The following is a 21862-nucleotide window of genomic DNA, read 5'->3' as shown; positions in this document are numbered from 1 at the left end:
ACCCGTGTCCCCTGCATCGGCAGGCAGACTCTCAACCACTGCGCCACCTGGGAAGCCCCTAAATCATATTTTTAGATCGCCCAGTGTGACCCAAGTTTCCCAGGCAAACCATGACATTCCAAGAGATCACTTCCCAAAGCTGAGGGCAAATACCTGGCCATTCTGGGGGCAAGATTAATTCTTTACTACACACCACCTGTGGGGAAAGCCATTTTCAAAGATGAAATGCAAAATGTCGTTACAGATCACCATTAACAGATGAACAGTTGCCATCAACTTTGATCAGAGAGAACACTAACTTTGAACTCTAATGGGGTGAAATGGGACCTAACCCACAAATTTATTTTTCTCATTAGTAGACCTGTATCACAAAAGAGTATACTCAGTTATTAATGTCAGATTTTGAATTTTATCAATAAAAATTATGGAAGCTTGTTTTCTGTCTGTTACATAAGTAACTACATAATATCCTTCATTTTGCCTGTTGGCCTGCAAAGACTGCAATATTTACTATCTGATCTTTTACAGAAAAGTTTGCCAACCTCTGGTGTTTAGTCCAGTTTGTAATACTGCTCTGATGGTTAGTTTTATGAGTCAACTTGGTGAGGCTATAGACCCTAATTATTCAACCAAACACCAGTCTAGGTGGTGTTGTGGAAGTAGTTTGTAGACGTCATTAACATCTACAACCAGTTGATGTTAAGTGAAGGAGATTATCTTCAACAATCTGAGTAGGCGGGATCCAATCAGTTAGAAGTCCTTGACTGTACTTTCCTTGAAAAAAGAAGAAATTCTACCTGGGGACAGCAGCTTCAGCTCCTGCCTGAGAGTTTCCAGCCTGCACTCCCTAGAGGCCCGTCGTATGCGTTTCGGACTTACCTAGCCAGCTCCACTTACATAAGCCAATTCCGTGCAATCAATCAATCAGTCAGTCAGTGAACACACATATATGTCCTACTGGTTCCGTTTCCCTGGTGGAATTCTGACTGATTCAACCGCTCTCTATAAAAAATACTACCCAATTTGTGCTGCTAGACAACTGAAAAGGAAATAACTTTAGATAAAGTGAAATTAATAGCTTGCCATAGCTGCTTGTCAGCTGTGGTATTGCCTAATCTATCTTATTGACTCTCTAGTGCAAATCAGAAAAGGGCTGTGAGAGTTATGAATAAAGAAAATTCAGGAAGACTTTAATTCAGTCTTATCACTGTGGTTCAAAGAGATATTTTTGCTTCTCAATAGAGTCTATTCCCAGAGCATTTTCTGAGAAATGTCTCCATTAGCCTCTACTCTAGGACTCATTTGCCAGGGTCCACTGTTGCTGGCTATTAGAGCACCCTTGACTTCCTGGCATTGTTGATCAATTCTGTGCTTGTATATTTTCAGAGGAGAGTTTCCTGAGCTTTTATCAGATTTTCAAATGGGTCGTGGCACCAAAAGGATAAAACTCCAAATGGCCTCCCCTCCAGGTGGATGTTTAACTCATATGTTAACTACGGCATGTAATATCTCCGCTAGTCATCACAGTAACTCCTGGATGTCACCTGCTGCATGTTTTGCCTTCTCTACTTCTAGCAGTAATCATATGAGGTAGGTACCAATATCCCATTTTACAGAAAAAAACACTGAAGCTTAGAAAAGTGAAGTCATTTGTCCTAGTTGCATAGCTGTAAAGCATCAGAGTCTGGATTTGAACCCGCATCTGACGCTAAGCTCCTGCTAGGTGGGAGGGAGCTCGGTTTAATCACTAGGCTCAGTTACCAGGGAACTTCCTGCACTTGTGGCGATGGCCTGGGTGACACCAGGTATCTGCTTGGCCTCTGCCAGCTTGCCTGGGCAGGAGACAAGTTGGAGGTGGCCCCTAAGCTTTGTGGGGGCTTTCTAACCCCTAGCTTTCTGCTGTGCCCCTGCCCAAAGGGAGGGAGGAAGAGGAGGAGGGGCGGGTCACCCTGGGGAGGGAGGGCGGGCCCTGAGAGGGAGTTTGAAAAGAGGAAGGAAGTGGGGCCCGGCAGAACGCCTAGCCACCCCCTGGCTGCTTCCCCACAGGACGACGCGAGGTGCCTGCAGCCGCCCCCCGCCCCCACGCCCCACGGCCAAGCCATGGCCCCCTGGCGCAAAACTGACAAGGAGCGACATGGAGTGGGTAGGTGTGGGCATGGGGTCCTCAGCAGGGAGAAGGGCAGGTGGCCGAAGAACCGCATAGGAAGAGGCTGGGGAGCCAGCGGCGCGGACGTGGGCTCAGAGCACTGACTTAAGCTTTGAGGGTGCAGTGGCTCCCTCAGCCTGCTGTGGCACCAGCTGGGCAGGAAAAGGGAGGCGGGGGGGAGATGAAGGTGGGTGCCCTGCCCAGCAGGCTACGCCCAGCCCGCTCCCTCTCCTGCTGCCGCCACAGGGCTACCCTCTCTCTCCAAAGGCTTTATGCATTTCCTAGACGGGTTCCAGCAGAGCTCTTAGCACCTGGCTCTGTGTCAGGCTCCTGGCATTGTAAGGACTCCTTCACCCCGTCTGGAGACTTGGCCTCTTGGAGGGAGCATCGTTCTCTCCCTTGGCTGAGCCTGGCCTGGCCCAACATGCCTCCCTCCCCCGCTGCCCAAAGCGACACCCATCTGCTCGCTTCCCCTGCCTGTTCCTTCTGGGTCAGATGACCCTTATTTGTCAGAGCATCCAGAGGGCTGTGCAAGCTGGGGGCGTAGGGCTGGAGGGCAAGACCCTTCACTCAGCCCCAGAGAGCCCCTGGGGAGAAGGGCTCCCACCGGGTTATAGGGGCATATCCAAGAAGCCAGCCTCATCAGCTCCAGCCATCTAAGCTCCCAGAGGCCTCTGCCTCAAGCTCAGGGCCGGAAGTGGTGGCTGGGGGAAGGGAGGCTTCAGGTACTAGGACTCTTTCTACTAAGTGGCACGCATGGTGCAATCCCCATAGATTCACTGTGGTTTTCAAATAAGTGTGAATTAAAAAACCACTCTGTGGCTTGCTACACAGGCAGATACCAGATACCACCCTCAGAGATAAGGGCTGAACAGGTCAGATGTTGGAAGATCCAAGGGCCAAGAGTAGGGAATGATGTAGGGAATCCCAAGGCCACTGCTGGAGAAACACAGTCCTGGAGGGCTCAACACTTATTCATTCACTTACTAGGCTCCAAGCACTGTGGAGTGTTTAAAGATGAATGGTCCCTATCCAAAGAGCAAATAATATTCCATACCCTGAAGGAGGCTCCGTTTCTCAGTTTCTCCACCTATATTGAACTAGACTCAGTAACTTTTGAACTTTAAAGCTTCTCTAACTCTGGCCCTTCCAGGCTGAAACACCGCTCAGGTGAAGATGGGGACTGAGAAATGGAGCAGACCATTATAGGTGGACGGACCAATGTGGTCTAGGAGATGAAAGCTGGACACTAAGGGACTATCCAGGGAAAAAAGAGCACATCCAGCAAAGAAGAGTGGTAGCTCCTTTCGCCTTGAGGGGAGGGTGCATTGAAGGGAATGGTGATGCTCAAAGTAAGTTGGAGCCACATTTTGGAAGGCTCTGAATGCCAGGCTAAGAATTTGAGACTTTTTCCATCTAGGCAATTGGGAGCCATAGAGGGCTTCTGAGCATGAGATTTGTGCTGAAGCCAGTGTGGAGGGAGGCTGGGCGGACAGAAGAGCAAAGGCGCCTGGGTGGCAGACAGGGATGGTATTGGTGGTCCAGGATGACGAGGGCAGTTAATGGCGGCAGTTGAGTGTGGCAGAAGAGTCCCACCCTCTGGTCGAAGGGCTGTAGTGTGTTCCTGCTGTGTAGGCCCTGTGCTATGGTGTGAAGCTCATGGGCTCTGGTGCCTGCTCTTGGATTCCAGCTTCCAGTGCTTCCCAGCCTTGTGAGCTAGACAAGTTACTTACTCTCTCCAGGCCTCAGTTTCCTTGTCTGTGTATTGGGAGTAATAACAGCACCTGCTCCCCAGGGTTGTGGGAGGACTCAATGATAATAATCCATATAAAGTGCCTGGAATTACAATCGTACAAATCCTCACTACATGTTATTAGTTGTTATTTTTAGCCTTTATTCTCTGCTTAGGAGCCCAGTTCAGGACATGACATCACAGGATGGGAGGGGGCTACTGAATGAAGTAAGGTTTTCACCCTCCTTTGCTGAGGAAATCCCACCTATGTGCTCAGAGACTAGGAACTCTGTTAGGCTCTAGGCCCAGGGGATTCTTCTGATGGTATAACTGAGAGTTTTCACACCTACCTGTGAAAATTCTGTTTGGGGCTGGGAGTCAGAAGGTATATGACCCTTTAGGGGGCCATAGAACACTTGGAAGGTGTCTACTTATCAAAGGATCTCTTTTTCTCTGCAGATGAATGTCAGAGGTTAGGAAGGTAATCGCCAACCCTCCTCTGTAGACTCCAGGTAGATGGAAGGGAAGGGCAAGGCTTAGGTTATGATGAGACAGGGGACTGGAGTCACCCAGCAGAAAGAACCGTGGCCTGAGAGTAAGGAGTCTGGGTTATAGTTCTGACACTATCATTTTTGCAGGCAGGTCTGTGCTCTAGTTTCCTCACTGTAAGTCTAGGTATTAATACTTTTGTCTTTCAAGACGTTCTTTTAGAAGAGTATCTGAGATAATGAGTATGGGGGCTTGGAGGAAAACGAAGAGCTAGAGCCGTGTAAGGATTAGGGCGTCCTTGGAACATCTCCAGAGTCCCAGCCAGCCTAACACAGGAAAACTTGAGCTTTGCTTTGCCATTTGGTTTCCTCTTCCTCTGGCCTGGCTGACAAGGGCTGCTGGTGTCTGTTTGTCTGGGGGGCTGGCTTTTCTGGGGACAGCTTCATCACCAGAACCGCTTGGCTTCTGTCTCATCTTACTATCTGGTGGGCAGCCAGGGTGAGCCTCGTGTAGATCCCTGGCCAGGTTCTTCCTTACTTCCTTGATGGAGCTTTAAAATGTGATCCATTAGAGTTCCAGAGAGGACCCTTGGGTAGAGGTGGGTAAGAGTTTCCACAGACAAGACAGCGTAGCTATGAAGAAAAGAGGCAGCCTCTGCCCTCGAGGAGATACGGGTAAGGTTAGAAGCTTGGGCTGTGAGTTCAAATTTGGTCCTGTTTCCTCATCTTTCCTCATTACGCCTACTTTATGTAGGAGTAATAATGATAATATGGATTTCATGAGATCATTGTGTAATGAAAAGCATTAGTAATGAGACTGGTCAATGAAAGTTAGCAACTGAGGTCCAGGGGCGTACCTAATAGGTGCAGAGCCAAGAGAGACAGGTAATGCGCCCTAATGCCAGGGTCAGGAAAGTCATGCCTTATCAGAATAAGTGTAGTAATTTATGGCTTACAAGACCCATTCTCATGCAGTATCTTTGTCTGGCTTCAGAACATCTATGTGAGGCAGCATATTATTATTCTCATTTACAGACGAAGAGTTCCAGAGTTCACATAACTTGGAAGTACTTGGGCTGGGCCTTAAATTCAGTTGTCTTCAGACACCAGACCCTTTGCACAACACTAGGAGGGAATCTGGGAGGAGAAACATCATAGACAAAGGCAGGAGGTTGGAATGGGTGTGGCTTTTGGGTCAATAAATAGTCTGCTTTGGTTTTAGTGGATGTTTGTAGAAATAAAAAATAGTTGGAGAGGTAGATTATGGTCAGGTTGTGAAGGGCTTTGAGTACCAAGCTTATAAGTTTGGACTTCATTTTGTGAGCAGTGGAGTTTTTGAGCAGGTGTGTCACCTGTAAGAAGATAATTTAATCACTTGGGAGGGGGGCAGGGGTTAGACATAGAGTGGAACAGCAGTGGGTGACAGTTTACCTATCTACTGACTGCCTCATTAGTTAATCCCGCAGGAGTCCCTTTATAATTAACATTTCCCTTTGGCTTTTACTATCTTAATCCTCTCTGCCTGAGACTCTTGTCATTGGTCAGAGCTTTATCCTTGGAGGAGACAATGGAAGACAGAAAAGGAGGAGGTAGAAAGAGCAAGTAACAGTATCAGTTAGGGATAAGCATGACTACAGGTGACAGAAAACGCCCAAAGTAGTGGCTTAACCAAGCTAGAAGCTTATTGGCCTCTCATGTAGAAAGCCCAGAAATGGTCCCTGAAGAGGCAGTAGCGTGGCTCTTTCTGTCTCCTGCATGGCTTCCTTGGCACGAGGCTTCTGCCTTTTGAACCAAACTGGCTGCTTAAGCCTCTATTGTCAGGTCCACTTTCCAGCCAGCGAGAAGGATGAAGGGAACAAGAAGGGCATGACACTGTTCATTAGGACACTTACTTGAAGGCCCACTGGACACTTCCTCTTGTATCCTTTTGGCTTAAAACCTAATCACATGACTGAACCTAGCTGCAGTGGAACCTGGAAGTGTAGTCTGCAATGTAAGCAGCCATGCACCCAGCTCAATATCCAGTGTGCATTCCTGAGGAAGGAAGGGAATAGGATATTAGGGATGATATTTTAGTTTTCTCAGGCAGCCGTAACAAAATACCAGAGACCAGGTGGCTTAAGTAACAGAAGTTATTTTCTCACAGTTCTGGAGGCTGGAGTTCCGAGTCCAAGGTGCTAGTAAGTTGATATCTCCTGAGGCCTCCTAGACCTGCAGACAACTGCCTTCTCCTTGCTTTGTCCTCATGTGGTCTTCTCTCTGTGCACGCTCACCCCCTGTGTCTTCTCCTCTTCTTAGAAGGACACAAGTCCAGTTGGATTGGGGCCCCACCCTAACGGCTTCGTTTTAGCTTAATCCCATCCTTACAGACCTGATCCAAATATGGAGCTTCAACGTGTGAATTTGGAGCAGTAGGGAGGGCGACAGCTGGGTTCCTAACCGTTGACCTGTGGTCTGTGGTCTGATATTTAGGGATTGTATAAGAAGCCTTCAAGGCAGGGGTCCTCAGAGAGTGAATGCAGAAGAAAGGGTTGTTTACCCTGAAGCTGGGCCTGCTGGGTAGATTTGTGCAGGGGCTTCAGTTATGCTCAGAAACCTCTTCTCCGTACAGATCATCTTGAGTTATGGTTGTGTATCTATGTGTGGTGCTGGGGAGTTATCGCTTGGTTCCTTCGGAGGGCTGAGGGACAATCTAATCTGTCCCGTGTCTCTCCCCTAGCTTCGAGTGGCTTGCTGGCTGGCAGTCTTTGGTGTCCCATGGTTTAGTAGAAGTATCACCCCAGTCCCTGCCTCTGTCTTCACGTGGCGTTCTTCCTGTGTGTGTGTCTCTTTCCAAATTTTCCGTTTTAATAAGAACACCAGTCGTGTTGGATGAGGGCCCACCCTAATGACCTCATTTGAACTTTATTACCTCTGAAAAGACTATCTCCAAATAAGGCTGCATTCTGAGGTGCTGGGAGTTAGGCATATAGCATATCTTTTGTTTTGTGGGGTGGGGCACAATTCAAATCATAACAGGCTCTGCAAAAGTTGAGAAGGGGTCTGTTTCACATCTTGATTGGGGAATATGGATGAGTGCGAGACCTCTCCCTGGTCCAGGGATGCAGGTGATGCTGTTTCCTGGACAGATCTGGTCCATACTGAGATGGACAGATTTGGAGTGCGCAATGGGTGACTGAGTCCCTTGCAGCACAGACTCTTATTACAAGGAACAAAATCCACTTAAAGTAGTTCAATTAAAGGGTATGTGGTGTGTGGCTGTATGTGAGGAGGGAAGTGGTGTGTTTTAAGCATCAAGGGACATCAAACAGAAATCCAGGAAACATGAGCAGCAGTCCTCTGGAAAGGCCTGGTCTGAGGAGACCGGAAAACTCTGCCTGTCTTCTCATGGCTTCCCAGCTGCTCTAAACTTATGAGCGCTGTTCTCCTTCCTCTGCTCCCCTTCATAACTTTCATATTCTGAGAACACCACAGTGTTCTGACACCACCAGCATGCTACCTGCCTCAACCTGGCATGACTTTGTAGTGCCAGCACCCTCTGAATCCTCTCTCTGTGTTTATTTGTTCAAAGTCCTGAGAAGATCTGAGTGGACTGACTCACCTTTTCAATAAAGGCCCCCCAGGTCAGAGGTCATCACCACGCTAAGAATGTGCCCCACTCTGAGCAGGGTGCTGCCTTTTCCAATACGCTATGGTTATGGGGTGGGGTCATGAGGATCGCAGGAGTCGTGGATGGGGACAGATTCTTGGAGTAGGAGGCATGAGTCAAACGTGCATCCCAAACACACCCAGGGCAGAACTCTGCTACAGAGGGACCACTTAGACTGCTCTTGTTGCCAGAGTTAATAGCTAAGGAGGAGAGATAGAGACCATCACTTACTCACCAACTTGTTCACTCATGCACTCATTCAGTCTTCATTTATTTCTTAAATATTTATTGGGCATTTCCTATGTGCCAGGCACTGCGCTAGACGGTAAGATTACTAGAATTTGGCCAGTATGGTTCCTACCCTTTTGGAGCTTATAGTCTAGTGGGGAAGACAAAAAGAAACTTGTGGAAAAATCAATAGGCATATCACGACAAATCGTGATATGTGCTCCTGTAATAAAAGAGTTTGTCTCATGAATGAGAGTATTGGAGGGAAGGAATCTTAAATAGGATGGTCTCAGAAGGCCTCTGAGGAGCAATGGGGGAAAAATTGCCAAGGAAATGCTTAGTGGGATCTTAGTATGTGTGTCTTGGCTATTGAGGCCAATTGTATCTTCGGACTGGTCCCCAGAAATTAGTCTGGTGCAACAAAAACACACGGATTGGAAATCTCATTCCTTCCTACCGCCAGTTCTTAGGTGCCTGGGCTGCCTGCTTTCGGATGCAACTTGGGATCGTTTAGGAGTGCCTGCTGGGCTGACTGAGTTCTTTTAAGTAGATTGTCCTAATCCCTAGGTTTATGGGAACTACATTAGTTAGTGGCCATCTTGCCCCCAGCCATAATGTTTGAGTTTGAATGAGCCTTGACAGACTGTGTTTGCTAAGCTCTGCTTCCTCCTCAGTTCAGCATCCTTATATTGCTGCTATATTTTGAGACAGACAGTGTAGTCACCATAATATTCTGCTAACTTCTGGACCTTTGGACTTCTTTTTTTTGTTTTAAGCTTACAGGCCTTTAATATTCAATTGCACATGGGTGCCACAGTCTGAGTTTTGCAGCATATATTCTGCAAATGGTGAATGCTAGTGCTTATTGCCACCCGACTCCAGAGGAATCTGTGTGCAGGCACCACAGATGTTCCCTTTAATAGGCACTCTCTCCTTTCATTCCACTGTCTTTAATTCGCATGAGGTGAACAACAGTCAGGCTGAGTTTGTCAGCATCTTAAGTCTTACTTGGTTTTTAGTTCTCCTTGGAAAAAGCCATCCATCCCTTGTCCTTCTGACCCCACTAGGACACTGTCAGCTTCTGCACTGATTTAAAGCAGTGCAGGAGGGGGATGTGACTGACAATGTGGGCACTTTTCCAGACCCCTCTCCAGACATTGCCCCAGGGCACTCAGTGTTCCCCTGACATCACATGATCCCTTGGGTCAAATCCTAAACCAGGATGGTGAAGGGGACCTAGGTGGGCCATGTGACTTGCAGAGATGCCTCAGCATCCAGCACAGGGTCTGACCAGAGACAGTGCTGAGCAGGCATTTGTTGGGGTGGATTAAGTGCTAGCAATGTCAGGTCCCAAGAGCCCACAACTGCTGCCGCAAAGGGGCACACCTTGTGCCAGCTGGACCCTGAGGATTTGCCCGGGAAGGGGGATTTTGCTGCTTGCCTCACTGGCGGTGGCGACAAGGTCGTTGTCTCAGGAAAAAGTGTTCCAGGAAGAATAAACAGCCAATGCAAATGTCCTGAGGAGGGAGCCTCTCTGATGTGTGGGAGGCCACTGTGAATGGAGTGGAGTAACCCAGGGGCAGAACTGTAGGAAATGAGTTCTCTGAAGAGAGGTTGTATTGAGTAGTGCCTGGTACATGTTATAAGGACTTTGGCTTTTACTCTGAATGGAAGCGGGTGGGGCACTGTAGGGTTTGAGAAGAATTGCAGAATGTTCTGTCTTATTTTTTTTAATTTGGTTTTTAACTGAAGTATAGTTGATTTACAATGTTGTGTTAATTTCTGCTGTACAGCAAAGTGACTCAGTTATACACACACACACATATATGTATATTCTTTTCCATTATGGTTTATCCCTGGGTATTGAATGAAGTTCCCTGTGCTATACAGTAGGACCTTGTTGTTTATCTGTTCTATACATAATGGTTTGCATCTACTAACCCCAAACTCCCAATCCATCCCTCCCCTGCCCCCTCCCCCTTGGCAACCACTGTTCTGTCTTATTTTAAAAGAATTATTCTAGAAGTTTTATGGTTAGTAGATAGAGGGGAATTAAAGGTGGAAGCAGGGAGGCCAGTATGGCAGTCACTACAATAACCAGGCAAGAAATGGTGGGGGACCCCCCCAAGGATGAAGCGGTGGAGGAGGTGAGATGTGCTTAGCTGTGTGTGCTGTAGGTGGCAAACAGGATTTTCCTCATGGATTGGACGTGGGTATAAAAGGAAGTAGTTAAGGGTGACACCATGGTTTTGGTCTGAGCAGCTGGGAGAATGGAACTACCTACGGGACTTCCTTAGTTAGTCCCCTGATCTAAGTTGTCATCAACATTGTCATAAATAATAACATTGCCTCAACTTTTTTCAGTCCAGTCCATTTATAAAGCACTTGTGGTACCACGTTTAACCCTCACGGCCACCCTGAGAGATGGGTACTTTTATCTTCATTTCAGAGATGAGGAAACTGAAGAGCAGAGAGATTTAAGCTCTTGCTGAAATGCAGCCTTTTTCCAGTGCTTTTCTTACATCTCATCCCTGGAAGAAATGTCTTCTGCTTTATCAAAATCTGCATTTTTCACCTTGTCTTTTAGTTATGTGACTGCAGGTTGTCTCCCCCACTGGATGGCTTATTGTCTGACGGCAGAGCTCTGTTGGGGGTCGAATTTGATTCCATCTGGCTCTGTGGTACTAGCAGAAACATGGTAGGTTTCTGCTAGTACCACAGAAGGTACTAGCAGAAAAGATCATCGTTATTGTAACGCAGGACCCTTGGGAATCCAAACACTATTCCTACAAAAACATGCACATGTGCAGTTTTGCATTACAGTTTCATTATGGCCCATTCATGGAAGCCAGTTAAGGACCCTGCTAAAATGTACTCAGTAACTAGATATAATAGGTACAGCCAAGGTGTTCTGCCCAGGGTGTGAATCCTTAGATCTGGGAGTGGCCAAGATTAAGAGAACTATTTTTATAGTCTATTCAGATCAATTAAGTTCAGTGAACCCATGCTAAGTTATGGTCCTGAGCTGAGTACTGGGGCCCAGAGCTGAAAAACACAGTCTCTGCTCCCAGGAAGCTTATGAGCCAGTAGTAACCTCTCCTTCTTTTTGTTTGAGGCAGGAAAGAACACTGTTATTAGTACTAATGTCCCCATTTCTCAGGTTGGGGATGGGTGCACCCCTTACTTCAGGTCACTATGGCCCCTGCTGTCACCCCCATCGTATTTCATTGTAGCCTTGTGTAGAATTCTCTGGCTCCTCCATAGAATGTAAACACCATGACCGCAATACTGTGTTTCTTCTTCTCCCACACAGAGTGCCTAGCACAGAGCAGATGCTCACTTAGGAGTTGTTGATCGGATGGATGGGTGGGTGAATGAGTGGGCAGAAGGTGGGGGATGGAGAGGGGAGAGAGGTTGGAGGTTTTACACTTTCTGGTAGCCTCGTAAGATTCAGGTGAGTTGCCCCATCTTGCCTTCATCTCCTCACCCTTACCCCCTTCCCTGTCAGCAGGCTAAGTCCTAAGAGAGAGCACAACAATAATTGGGGTGTTCTTGAATTCTGTTCCAAACACCTGGACCCCTGTAGTTGGCCACCGCACCAAGCCCCATGGTTCTCACCTTAGGACTCACTGCGACTGTGCACCCGTCAAGCTGATTTCCCCTCCCTTCTTGCCCTTGTGGTATTTCCTTCCCCACCAACCTCCCCAGCGCTCTTACCCCAGTTCTTCTCCTTGCCCTCCCTCTGCCCCTTCCTCTCTCTCTAGTCTCAATTCTTTGATGGGGCCTCTCTTGATCTCTCTTCTCTGAGAGCCCACAGCTGCCGTGCCCCACAGCTTAGCCCTTTCTTTTTAAAAAAAAGGCAGCCTCTTGTTTCTTGTGTGTTCATTTTGTCTCTTGAACTAGATTTCCCCAAAGCTCCAGGGGAGCAGGAGCCATCCTCTCTCACTCTACCTTTCTTTCTAACCTTCCATATGCTACCTGCATTGGAGGTTGGGGGCTGAGAAATCAGCCCTTGGTTTCATCATAAAGCCTGTCTTCCAATTCTAGCATGTGAGTGTGTGAACGTAGAAGAGTGTGAGACAGTGTGTGCGTGAGTGTTTGTGTGCGTGTGCCTATACTGGCAGCATTGGGAAGGAGAGGGTGAATCCCAGCATGATGTTTTAGCAGGACTCATCAACCTTGACACTGTTGACACGTGGGGCCAGATGGTTCTTGCTATGGGGCTATCCTGTGCTCTGTAGGACATTTGGCAGTGTCCCTGGCTTCCCCAGCTAGACGCTAGGAGCTCCTCCACTCCCCATCCCTGCCTCCCCCACCCCCAGGTTTGTGACAACCAAAAATGTGTCCAGACATTGACAGATGTTCCCTTGGGGGCGAAATTGTTCCCAGTTGAGAATCACTGTTTTAGAGAACTCATGGGAATCTCAACTTCCTTCTTGTTGGCTGGGAATGTCACCTTGGCTCACCTATGGCAACCTGTAAGGTTTTTAGGAGGATCCAGTAGGGGTCCTAAAGCCCCTGGCAGGGAGCAGGTGCTAAATACACATCCACTAGTGAGAGGCAGTGTGGTGTAATGGTTGAGGGTGTATGTTCTGGAGCCAGCCTGCCTGGGGCAAAATCCTGGCTCGCCACCTTCCTAGCTGTGTCACCCTGGGCAGTTCACTTCATCTCACACTACCTCAGTTTGCTCATCTGTAAAACAGAATTGACCATAATTTTACCCACCACAAGATTAAACAGGTGCTGGGATTGAATAGGTGACTGTAGGTAAAATCATTGGAGAAGTGTCTGATACATAGAAAGTGTTCCGTAGAGGTTGTAATTCTTGTCCTCTCCTGGTCAGGGGAGGAACACCTCCTCCCCCTTGGTTCCCTCTGGCTGTGATTCTCCTGCCTCATCCACTGCTGACTTGCACCGGGTTTGAGCTCTGACCTCGCTGCCAGAAGCTTCTGCTGGGTCATCGCATTCACCCTCCCTGATGCAATGTCAGGATGTTGCCTTGGTGCTGCAGCTGTCAACACCTTGTCCAGAGACTCCAGGCAAACTGCTTGTATATTTCAACGAATATGTTTCACTTGAATCCAAAGTGGACCTGCCGGCTAGTTCTGTTTCTCCGTGGAGTGGAGACCATCCAAAGCCCAGTTCAGGGACTAGAGAAGTGAGCTTCAGGCAATTACATTCTTTTTCTCCAATATTGTTTGTGTTCCTCTTATGTAGCTACTTGTACAAACTCTATTAACACTTGGTGTTTGCTGAAGCTTTTGTTTTGAAACACATCAGCAAGTGGCAGGGGCCCTGATGAGGTACGAATCCATCCTGAAGGGTCACAGGGCACTTGATGGCTGCAATCAAAATTGGCAGCCCAGCTGGCTCAGTATCTCAGCAAGTAATCTCAAGAAATGCAAGAAAAAACTTAGAAGAAGAGACATACCTGCCCTTCATGTTCGTGTTCCTTCAGTTTAACAAGTATTTCTTTTTTTTTTTTTTTTTTAACATGTTTATTGGAGTATAATTGCTTTACAATGGTATGTTTCAGCTTCACAACAAAATGAATCAGTTATATATATACATATATTCCCATATCTCTTCCCGCTTGCGTCTCCCTCCCTCCCACCCTCCCTATCCCACCCCTCCAGGCGGTCACAAAGCACCGAGCTGATGTCCCTGTGCTATGCGGCTGCTTCCCACTAGCTATCTACCTTACGTTTGGTAGTGTATATATGTCCATGCCTCTTTATTGCTTTGTCACCGTTTACCCTTCCCCCTCCCCATAGCCTCAAGTCCATTCTCTAGTAAGTCTGTGTCTTTATTCCTGTTTCACCCCTAGGTTTTTCATGAGATGATGAGATATCATCTCACACCAGTCAGAATGGCTATCATCAAAAAATCTAGAAACAATAAATGCTGGAGAGGGTGTGGAGAAAAGGGAACCCTCTTACACTGTTGGTGGGAATGTAAATTGATACAGCCACTGTGGAGAACAGTATGGAGGTTCCTTAAAAAGCTACAAATAGAACTACCATATGACCCAGCAATCCCACTACTGGGCATATACCCTGAGAAAACCATAATTCAAAAAGAGTCATGTACCAAAATGTTCATTGCAGCTCTATTAACAAGTATTTCTTAAAGTTCAGTAAATATTGATTGAACTTCAACTGTGAGCCAGATGCTGTTCTCAACACTGGGAATTCAGTGGCCGACAGGCAGACTCAGTCTCCACCCTCGCTGAGGCTGAAGGAGATGGGAAATGAACAAGTCTAGTACATACACACACACACACACACACACACACACACACACACACACATACACATATACATATATACTCATACACACACAGTAAATCGTGACATCAGCAATGGATTAGTCAGGGAAATAAGGACTTTAGACTCCAGTCTGGGTTTGACTCCACTTTCTACCACTTTCTAGCTGTGTGGCCACGGGCAAGTTCCTTAATCTCTCTTTAAGTTTCTCATATGTTACGTGGAGGGGAATACCTTGGAGTGTTACTGTGAAGATTAAATGAGCTGGTACAAGTAAAGTGTGAGGAATTTTATCTGTCTTATTTATCACTATTGCCATATACTCAGTATCTGGCACACAGTAGGTGCTCGAATGAATATCTGTTGAAAAATAACATGTGCTTGGTACACAGTATGTGTGTTTACCATTTGTGGGGCGTCAAGCAGTGTATGAAGTGGTTAGAATCCAGACTTCTGGATAACTGCCTTATTAGTTAGAGATATTAGAATAAGTTGTTTATTCTCTGTCTGCCTCAGTTTCCTCGTGTATAAATCCAAGTGAAATACTGTACTTACCTCCTAACATTGCCCGAAGCACAGAGACCCCAACCCTGTTTGTTTCTGTGAGCTGCGTGCTGTAGCAATGGTCTGTTCACTTTTCCCTTATTTCTCTTGATTTGGGCTCCTGATGAGCAGGGCATTTCAATACGTTTAAGTAAAGTTGGTGGCTAATCAGTAGATTGGATTTCCAGGGTTGTTGGAAGTCCCACCTGTCTCAAAAGCTCCCACTGGCTTGCCGCTCTAGGATTTCCAACATTAGAGTCCTCACTGGGCTCAGTGACCTCAGACGGCCCTGGTACTTGAAGCACCCCCTTGATCTTTGGTCATAAGTATTTTGGTCTGGTTAGGCTTATCAGCGACTAGCTGCTGCCTAGTATTTTGATACAAGGAGAGGTCAAATCCTTCACTGGGATGTGCCAGTGTTCTCCAAGGCACGGAGACCTCGTATGAAAGGGGAAACTGGAATGGGTATCTGTGGGAATCCTTTCACCACTTGTTTATCTTCCATGATGGGCATGGCCAGTGTGGGGCAGGCTGTGATTTCAGTGATTTTTACTTATTACTTATTCCTATACCTTCCTTATGTTTTCCGGCCTTTCCATCACTCACTCAGAACTCAAGGGTAGTTAGGCCTGCAGGGAAGGGGAAGAAGATGAACTGTTCTGACACTGGTCAGAAACAACTCAGGAGAGATTCATAGATAAGCAATCAAACTTTAGCAAAGAGTGGCATTCTGGTTCAAAGTTTCCTGTTAGTCATTTAGAAAACTTAACAGAATTGGGTACCGGTATGCAAAGCCACTTCCTTTGTCAGTAATGTCTGCTTTTCCCCAAATGGAGCCTTGAGAACAGAGGTCTTCATGCAAAGGCAGAAATACATTTATAAATTAAAGGGCAGTGTCAGTTACTTTCATTTTCGTATGATGTGAGTCTTTGGAATGAACACAGACCTCCATGTTGAATATGAAGTTTCAAGATCTGTCCGAGATATCTTCTTAAGCCAATGGGTTGGTACCTTCTCACCTGACAGAGCTGGGCAGAGGGTGAGGAAGAGATTCCTCAGGAAAGATGGGAAGGATATAGTCTGGGAACAAAATAGAGTCTTGCCCTGCCCTTTAAATACCTGATGGACGAAACTAATTTGCTGGTGCTCCAGAGGCAAACACATGTCATGGATGGTTTTCTTCTGTTAGAAACCTTCAGTTGCCTCTGTGGCCCTGCCCAACTCCTTGGCAGGCATGTCCTCAGCCAGACCTCTGGAGCTGGAGGGATCAGGGAGTGGAGAGTCTGCAGAATTAGGGCATCTGCAAGCTGGAGTGGGTCCAAATGCTAGCAGCCTTTGTGGGGACAGGATTTGAATTGAGGCCAAGTGTGGAGGGAATGAAGAAATGGGGAAGCTTTATGCAGGAGGAGAGAACTCTGAGTCCCTTGAGGGTCCTCTCAAGGTTTGTTTTTGGGCAAAGGTTTAATTTTATTCATTGTTGACTGACAGTGCCATTGAATGCAAACTGCAAGGAAGCAGATTTAAAGGTGACACAAAGAAGAGCTCTGAAGGAGTTCCTCTGAATGGATTGCTCTAGGAGGTATTATAGTGCCAATAAAGAGAAAAGTGACTACTTTTTATTGACCACTTACTCCGGCCAGACACAGAGTAAAGACTTTTTCTGTGTATTGATCTCAGCCAAGCTTCCAAGGAACTCTTCAAGGTAGGGACCATCATCTCCTCCTTTCTATAGTTGAGGAAAATGAGGCTTGGGGAGGTGAAGTTGCTGCTCAGGCAGGCTGCCGCTGGCCCCTACAGTTCCTCTGTGTGAATTACAAAGATACACCCCCTCCCCTGGTGGGCACAGTGCCTCGGTAGGGCCCAGGCCTTGGCAAGCAGATCAGAGGTTGGATGCCAGCCTCTCCTGCTGTCTTTGGCTTGGTGGCCTTGTGCTGGACAAAGCCTGCACAATCATACTCTGCAACCCTGGGCTTGAGACCAGAGCTGGCAAAGGGCAGAACTGGGCTCAGGAGCCACATTTGTCTTATTCCAGGGACACTGGCTCATAACTCCCAAGCTTTATTATCTCTCAGGATTGAGACTTTCCACCCCTGTGAATACTCAAAAAGGCTAGTTGGTCCCTTGGTGAAAGGGCTGATTTGTATAGGTCTTTGGACTAAAAAGCCTACAGGTTTCATCCTTTTCCCGCAGAGAATGCAGCTCAGAGAGTGTGGCAAACAGAAGCCTGAAGCAGGGTCTGGTGAACACCTGAACACCTGCCATCAGATGCTGTGGAGAGGCAGTGGATGCAGGGAATGAACAAGGCACAGGACAGGGTTGAAGTCTGGCTCTGTGATTTACCACTCTGTGGGTGGGTCTTGGATAAGCTACTCAAACCATCTGAACCTCAGTTTCCTCCTCTGTAGAGTGGGGATAGTACTACCTCATGCAGTAGTTGTAATGACAACATGAAAGGGCAGTTGAGAATGTGCTTCTCTGTGATATAGTGGAGGAACATTATAAATGCTGCTTGTTTATATTTGAGAAGGGTTTTGACCTCATTTCTTTCCAAGGCCTCTTCACTGATGTGATCACTGCTTTCACTGCATCTGTAAGTTCTGATAGGTTGTATTTTAATTTGTATTTGTCTTAAAATATTTTTTTATCTTGCTTGTGAGTTCTCATTTGACCCACTGGTTGTTTAAGGGTATGTTGTTCCATTTACACGTATTTGTGAATTTTCCAGTTTTTTTTTCTGTTTTTCATTTCTAGCTTCATTCCTTTGTGATTGGAAAAGATGCTTTGTATAATTTCAGTCTTTTCTTAATTTATTGAGACTTGTTTTGTGGCCTAACATGTCATCTATCTGGAGACTATTTCATGTGCACTTGAGAAGAATGTATTCTGCTATTGTAGGATGGAATATTCTGTATACGTCTGTTAGGACTAGTTATTATTTTTTAAAATTTTATTATTTTTGGCTGCATTTTGGGTCTTTGTTGCTGCGTGCAGGCTTTCTCTAGTTGCAGCGGGCTGGGCCTACTCTTAGTTGTGTTGTGCAGGCTTCTCATTGTGGTGGCTTCTCTTGTTGTGGAGCACAGGCTCTAGGCACGTGGGCTTCAGTAGTTGTGGCAGGTGGGCTCAGTAGTTGTGGCTTGCAGGCTCTAGAGCGCAGGCTCTGTAGTTGTGGCACATGGGCTTTGTTGTTCCGTGGCATGTGGGATCTTCCCGGACCAGGGATCGAACCCGTGTCCCCTACGTTGGCAGGCGGTTCTTAACCACTGCGCCACCAGGGAAGTCCCAGGACTAGTTATCTATAGTGTTGTTCAGGTCTTCTGTTTCCCTACTGATTTCATGCCTACTTGTTCTATCCATTATTGATAGTAGAGTATTGAGGTCTCCAATTATTATTGTAGAACTATCTATTTCTCCCTTTAATTGTGTCAATGTTTGCCTCATATATTTTGGTGTTATATTATTAAGTACATATATGTTTGTAATTGCTATATCTTCTTGGTGTACTGACTCTTTTGCCAATATATTATGTCCTTCTTTGTCTCTTGTAACAATTTTTGACTTAAAGTCTATTTTGTCTAATGTTGGTATACCCACCACGCTCTCTTTTTGTTACTATGTGTGTGGAACTTCTTTCCCTCATTCTTTTATTTTGAACTTATTTGTATCTTTGGACCTAAAGTGAATCTCTTGTAGACAACATATAGTTGGATCGTGGTGGATTTATGTATGTATGTATGTATGTATGTATGTATGTATGTATGTATGTATTTATTTATTTATTTTATGGCGGATTTAAAAAAAATCTTTTCTGTAAATCTCTGCCTTTTGACAAAAGGGTTTAATCCATTTACATTTAAAGTATCTACTCATAAGGAAGGACTTCTTCCATTTTGCCATTTGTTTTCTATGTATCTTACATCTTTTTTTGTTCCTCAATTTTTCATTACTACCTTCTTCTATGTTTAACTGATTTTGTCTGGTTTACTGTTTTTTCCCTCCTCTATATTTTTTAGTTATTTTCTTAGTGGTTAACCTGGGTTTTACCACCAGTATCTTACGTTTATAACAATATAGTTTAAGTTAAAAACAACTTAGCTTCAATAGTATACAAACATCTCTGCTTCTATATAAGTTTGTTTCTTCCCTTTTGTATTGTTGCTGTCACACATTACATCTTTATACACCCTATGCCTGTTATCATGGATTTGTAATTATTGCTTTCTGTATTTGTCTTTCCAATTGTCTATCAGTGATGGAATCCCTGTTTTTGTTTATCTCTTCATTTCTCCTTCATTTTTGAAGATAATTTTGTGTGATATAGAATTCTTGGTTGACATTTTTTTTTTCCTTCAGCACTTTAAATATGTCATCCACTGTCTTCTAGTTTCACTGGCTTCTAAAAAGAAATCATGTGTTAATTTTATTGAAGATTCATTGTACATGATGAATTGCTTCTCTCTTGCTACTTTTAAGACTCTGTTTCTTGTTCTTGACAATTTGACTATTTTGTCTTGGTATGGATCTCTTTAAGTTTATCCTGCTTGGATTTCATTGAGCTTCTTGGATGTATAGATTCTTGTCTTCCATCAAATGTAAGTTTTTGACCATTATTTTTTCAAATTTTCTTTCTGCTACTTTCTCTTTCTTTCCTCTCATTATAGAACTCCCATTATGTGGATGTTGGTGTGCTTGATATTGTTCCACAGGTCCCTTAGGATCTGTTAATTTTTCTTCATTCTTTTTCTTTCTGCTCCTCAGTCTGGCTAATCTCAATAGACGTTTTTTTTTGTTTTGTTTTGTTTTTGTTTTTGTTTTTTGCGGTACACAGGCCTCTCACTGCCGCGGCCTCTCCCGCTGCGGAGCACAGGCTTCGGACGCACAGGCTCAGCGGCCATGACTCATGGGCCCAGCCGTTCCGCGGCATGTGGGATCCTCCCGGACTGGGGCACGAACCTGCGTCCCCTGCATCAGCAGGCGGACTCTCAACCACTGCACCACCAGGGAAGCCCCTCAACAGACCTATTTTTAAGGTCATTGGTTCCTTCTGACTGCTCATATCTGATGTTGAACCTCTCTAATAAAATTTTTACATTTGTTATTGTACTTTTCAGCTCCAGAATTTTTATCTGATTCCTTTTTATAATTTCTCTCTCTTTGACTATATTCTCCATTTTCTGAGACATTATACCCCTGGTTTCCTTTAGTTCTTTGTCCATAGTTTCCTTTGGATATTTGAGCATACTTAAGATAATTGATTTAAAGTCTTTGTCTCCCAAGTCCACCGTCTGTCATTCTTTAGGGACAGTTTCTATTAAATTCTCTTTTTCCTGTGAATGGGCCATACTTTCTTGTTTCTTACATGCCTCATAATTTTGTGCTGAAAACTGGATATCTTGAATATTTTGATGTGCTAACTCAGACGTCAGAGTCTCCCTCCTTGCCAGGGCTATTGTCACTGCTTGATATAGATTGTAGTAGTTTGTTTGTTTAGTGACTTTTCTGAAGTATTTTTGTTAAGACTGTATTGTTTGTTGCATGTGGTCACTGAAGTCTCTAAATGCCTGGAATCGAGAGAAAAAAAACCTAGTCTTTGCAGCTGCGCGCATGTGTGTTGGGGCTTACGTTCAGCACTTAGCCAGGCCATTTACAGCTCTGCCAGAGCCTGCATTTCCTCCCTGTATGGAGCTTGGAGGTCAACCAGAGCTGAGAACTTTGGGCTTTCTCCCATCCTTTTTCAGCATGTGTCCAACTCATCATGGCCTTCTAGATCCCCTGCAATAGGTGGTATTCTTCAAAGCTCTTTATTCTCCAAAGCATTTCACTCCTAAGCCTTTCCTCCCAGGTTTATTAGTGGTATTATTGTTTGACCAAACCTATATTCTTTGCCCTGTATGGAAGCAGGTAGTTCTTTTGACTTTAAATGTTTTTGATCAATGCCCTTTGCATAGCTGTTTCTCTCCCTTAAGAGAGTCCCAAGTCAGGGAAATAAAGGCAAGCTCATGGCTTTAGTCCTTCAGGGAGCCCACAGACAGATCAAAACAAGGAACTACTGTACAGTTTCTTGGGACAAGGTCTGCTCTGCTCCCTCCAGCCCCAGGAACCCACAGGAACACGGAACACCATCTTCAAGACTGCCACTAAGATGGGGAGTAGAGAATGGGATAAGGATAAGTTAAAATGCTACAAAACTTTACCAGGTTTCAGTTGCCTTTTCTTGCTTGGTTGCTGTAAACTTTTGACTGTTTTTCAGAGCTCTGGTAAAGTTGATTCTGACCATTTTTGCTGGATTTTTAATTGCTTCTTTGGAGGGACAGGCGCTTGGAACTCCCTATTTCACCATTTTTGCTGATTTCACTCGAAAAAGTAGTTTTTAAATGCATTTTGTTTGTTGACACATGAGGAAACTGAGGAGCAAAGGGAGAGGGAATGAACTGAATCAGTGGTAAGACTACCAAGAGGACTCAGGATACCTCTTATTTAGTTAATCTACCTCCCGCACTGCTTGGTCACATGGTTCATCAGCAGCAAGTCTCTCCTTGGTTCAAAGACCTCTGGGATTAGAGAGACAAAGCAAGGGTCTCCTCGTGGGCTCCGCCACATCCACTCTGCCTCCCTCCATCCACTCCCCCAACAGCAGTCGGCGTGATGGGGTTACATCACTCCCCTGCTTAACAGCCTTCAGCCTTCAGCCTTCTATCCACTGGTGTATTTATACAATGGAATATTATTCAGCCATAAAAATGAATGAAGTAATGATAGTTGCTACAACATGAATGAATCTTAAAAACCTTGTGCTGAGTAAAAGAAGCCAGT

The 21862-nt window shown here is 45.6% G+C and overlaps 1 protein-coding gene across 2 annotated transcripts in view; it reads left to right on the top strand.

The window, feature by feature from the left end:
- Positions 1-2046: 2046 nt before the first annotated feature.
- The window catches only part of DOCK2 (dedicator of cytokinesis 2), a 407498-nt gene continuing 387682 nt past the window's right edge, over positions 2047-21862 (top strand). For both annotated transcript variants that reach the window (XM_027084336.1, XM_027084335.1), the window contains exon 1: positions 2047-2143. In XM_027084336.1, coding sequence (XP_026940137.1) covers positions 2101-2143 — 43 coding nt within the window. In that variant the 5' untranslated portion in view covers positions 2047-2100. The remainder of the gene's footprint in view (positions 2144-21862) is intronic.

Source organism: Aethalodelphis obliquidens, unplaced genomic scaffold (genome assembly GCF_003676395.1).
Source record: "Aethalodelphis obliquidens isolate GAN/ISIS:26980383/991018 unplaced genomic scaffold, ASM367639v1 scaffold52, whole genome shotgun sequence".
Taxonomy (NCBI): Eukaryota; Metazoa; Chordata; class Mammalia; order Artiodactyla; family Delphinidae; genus Aethalodelphis; species Aethalodelphis obliquidens.
The sequence above is the reverse complement of the archived record's forward strand: the minus strand, read 5'-3'. Positions and strand labels throughout refer to the sequence as shown.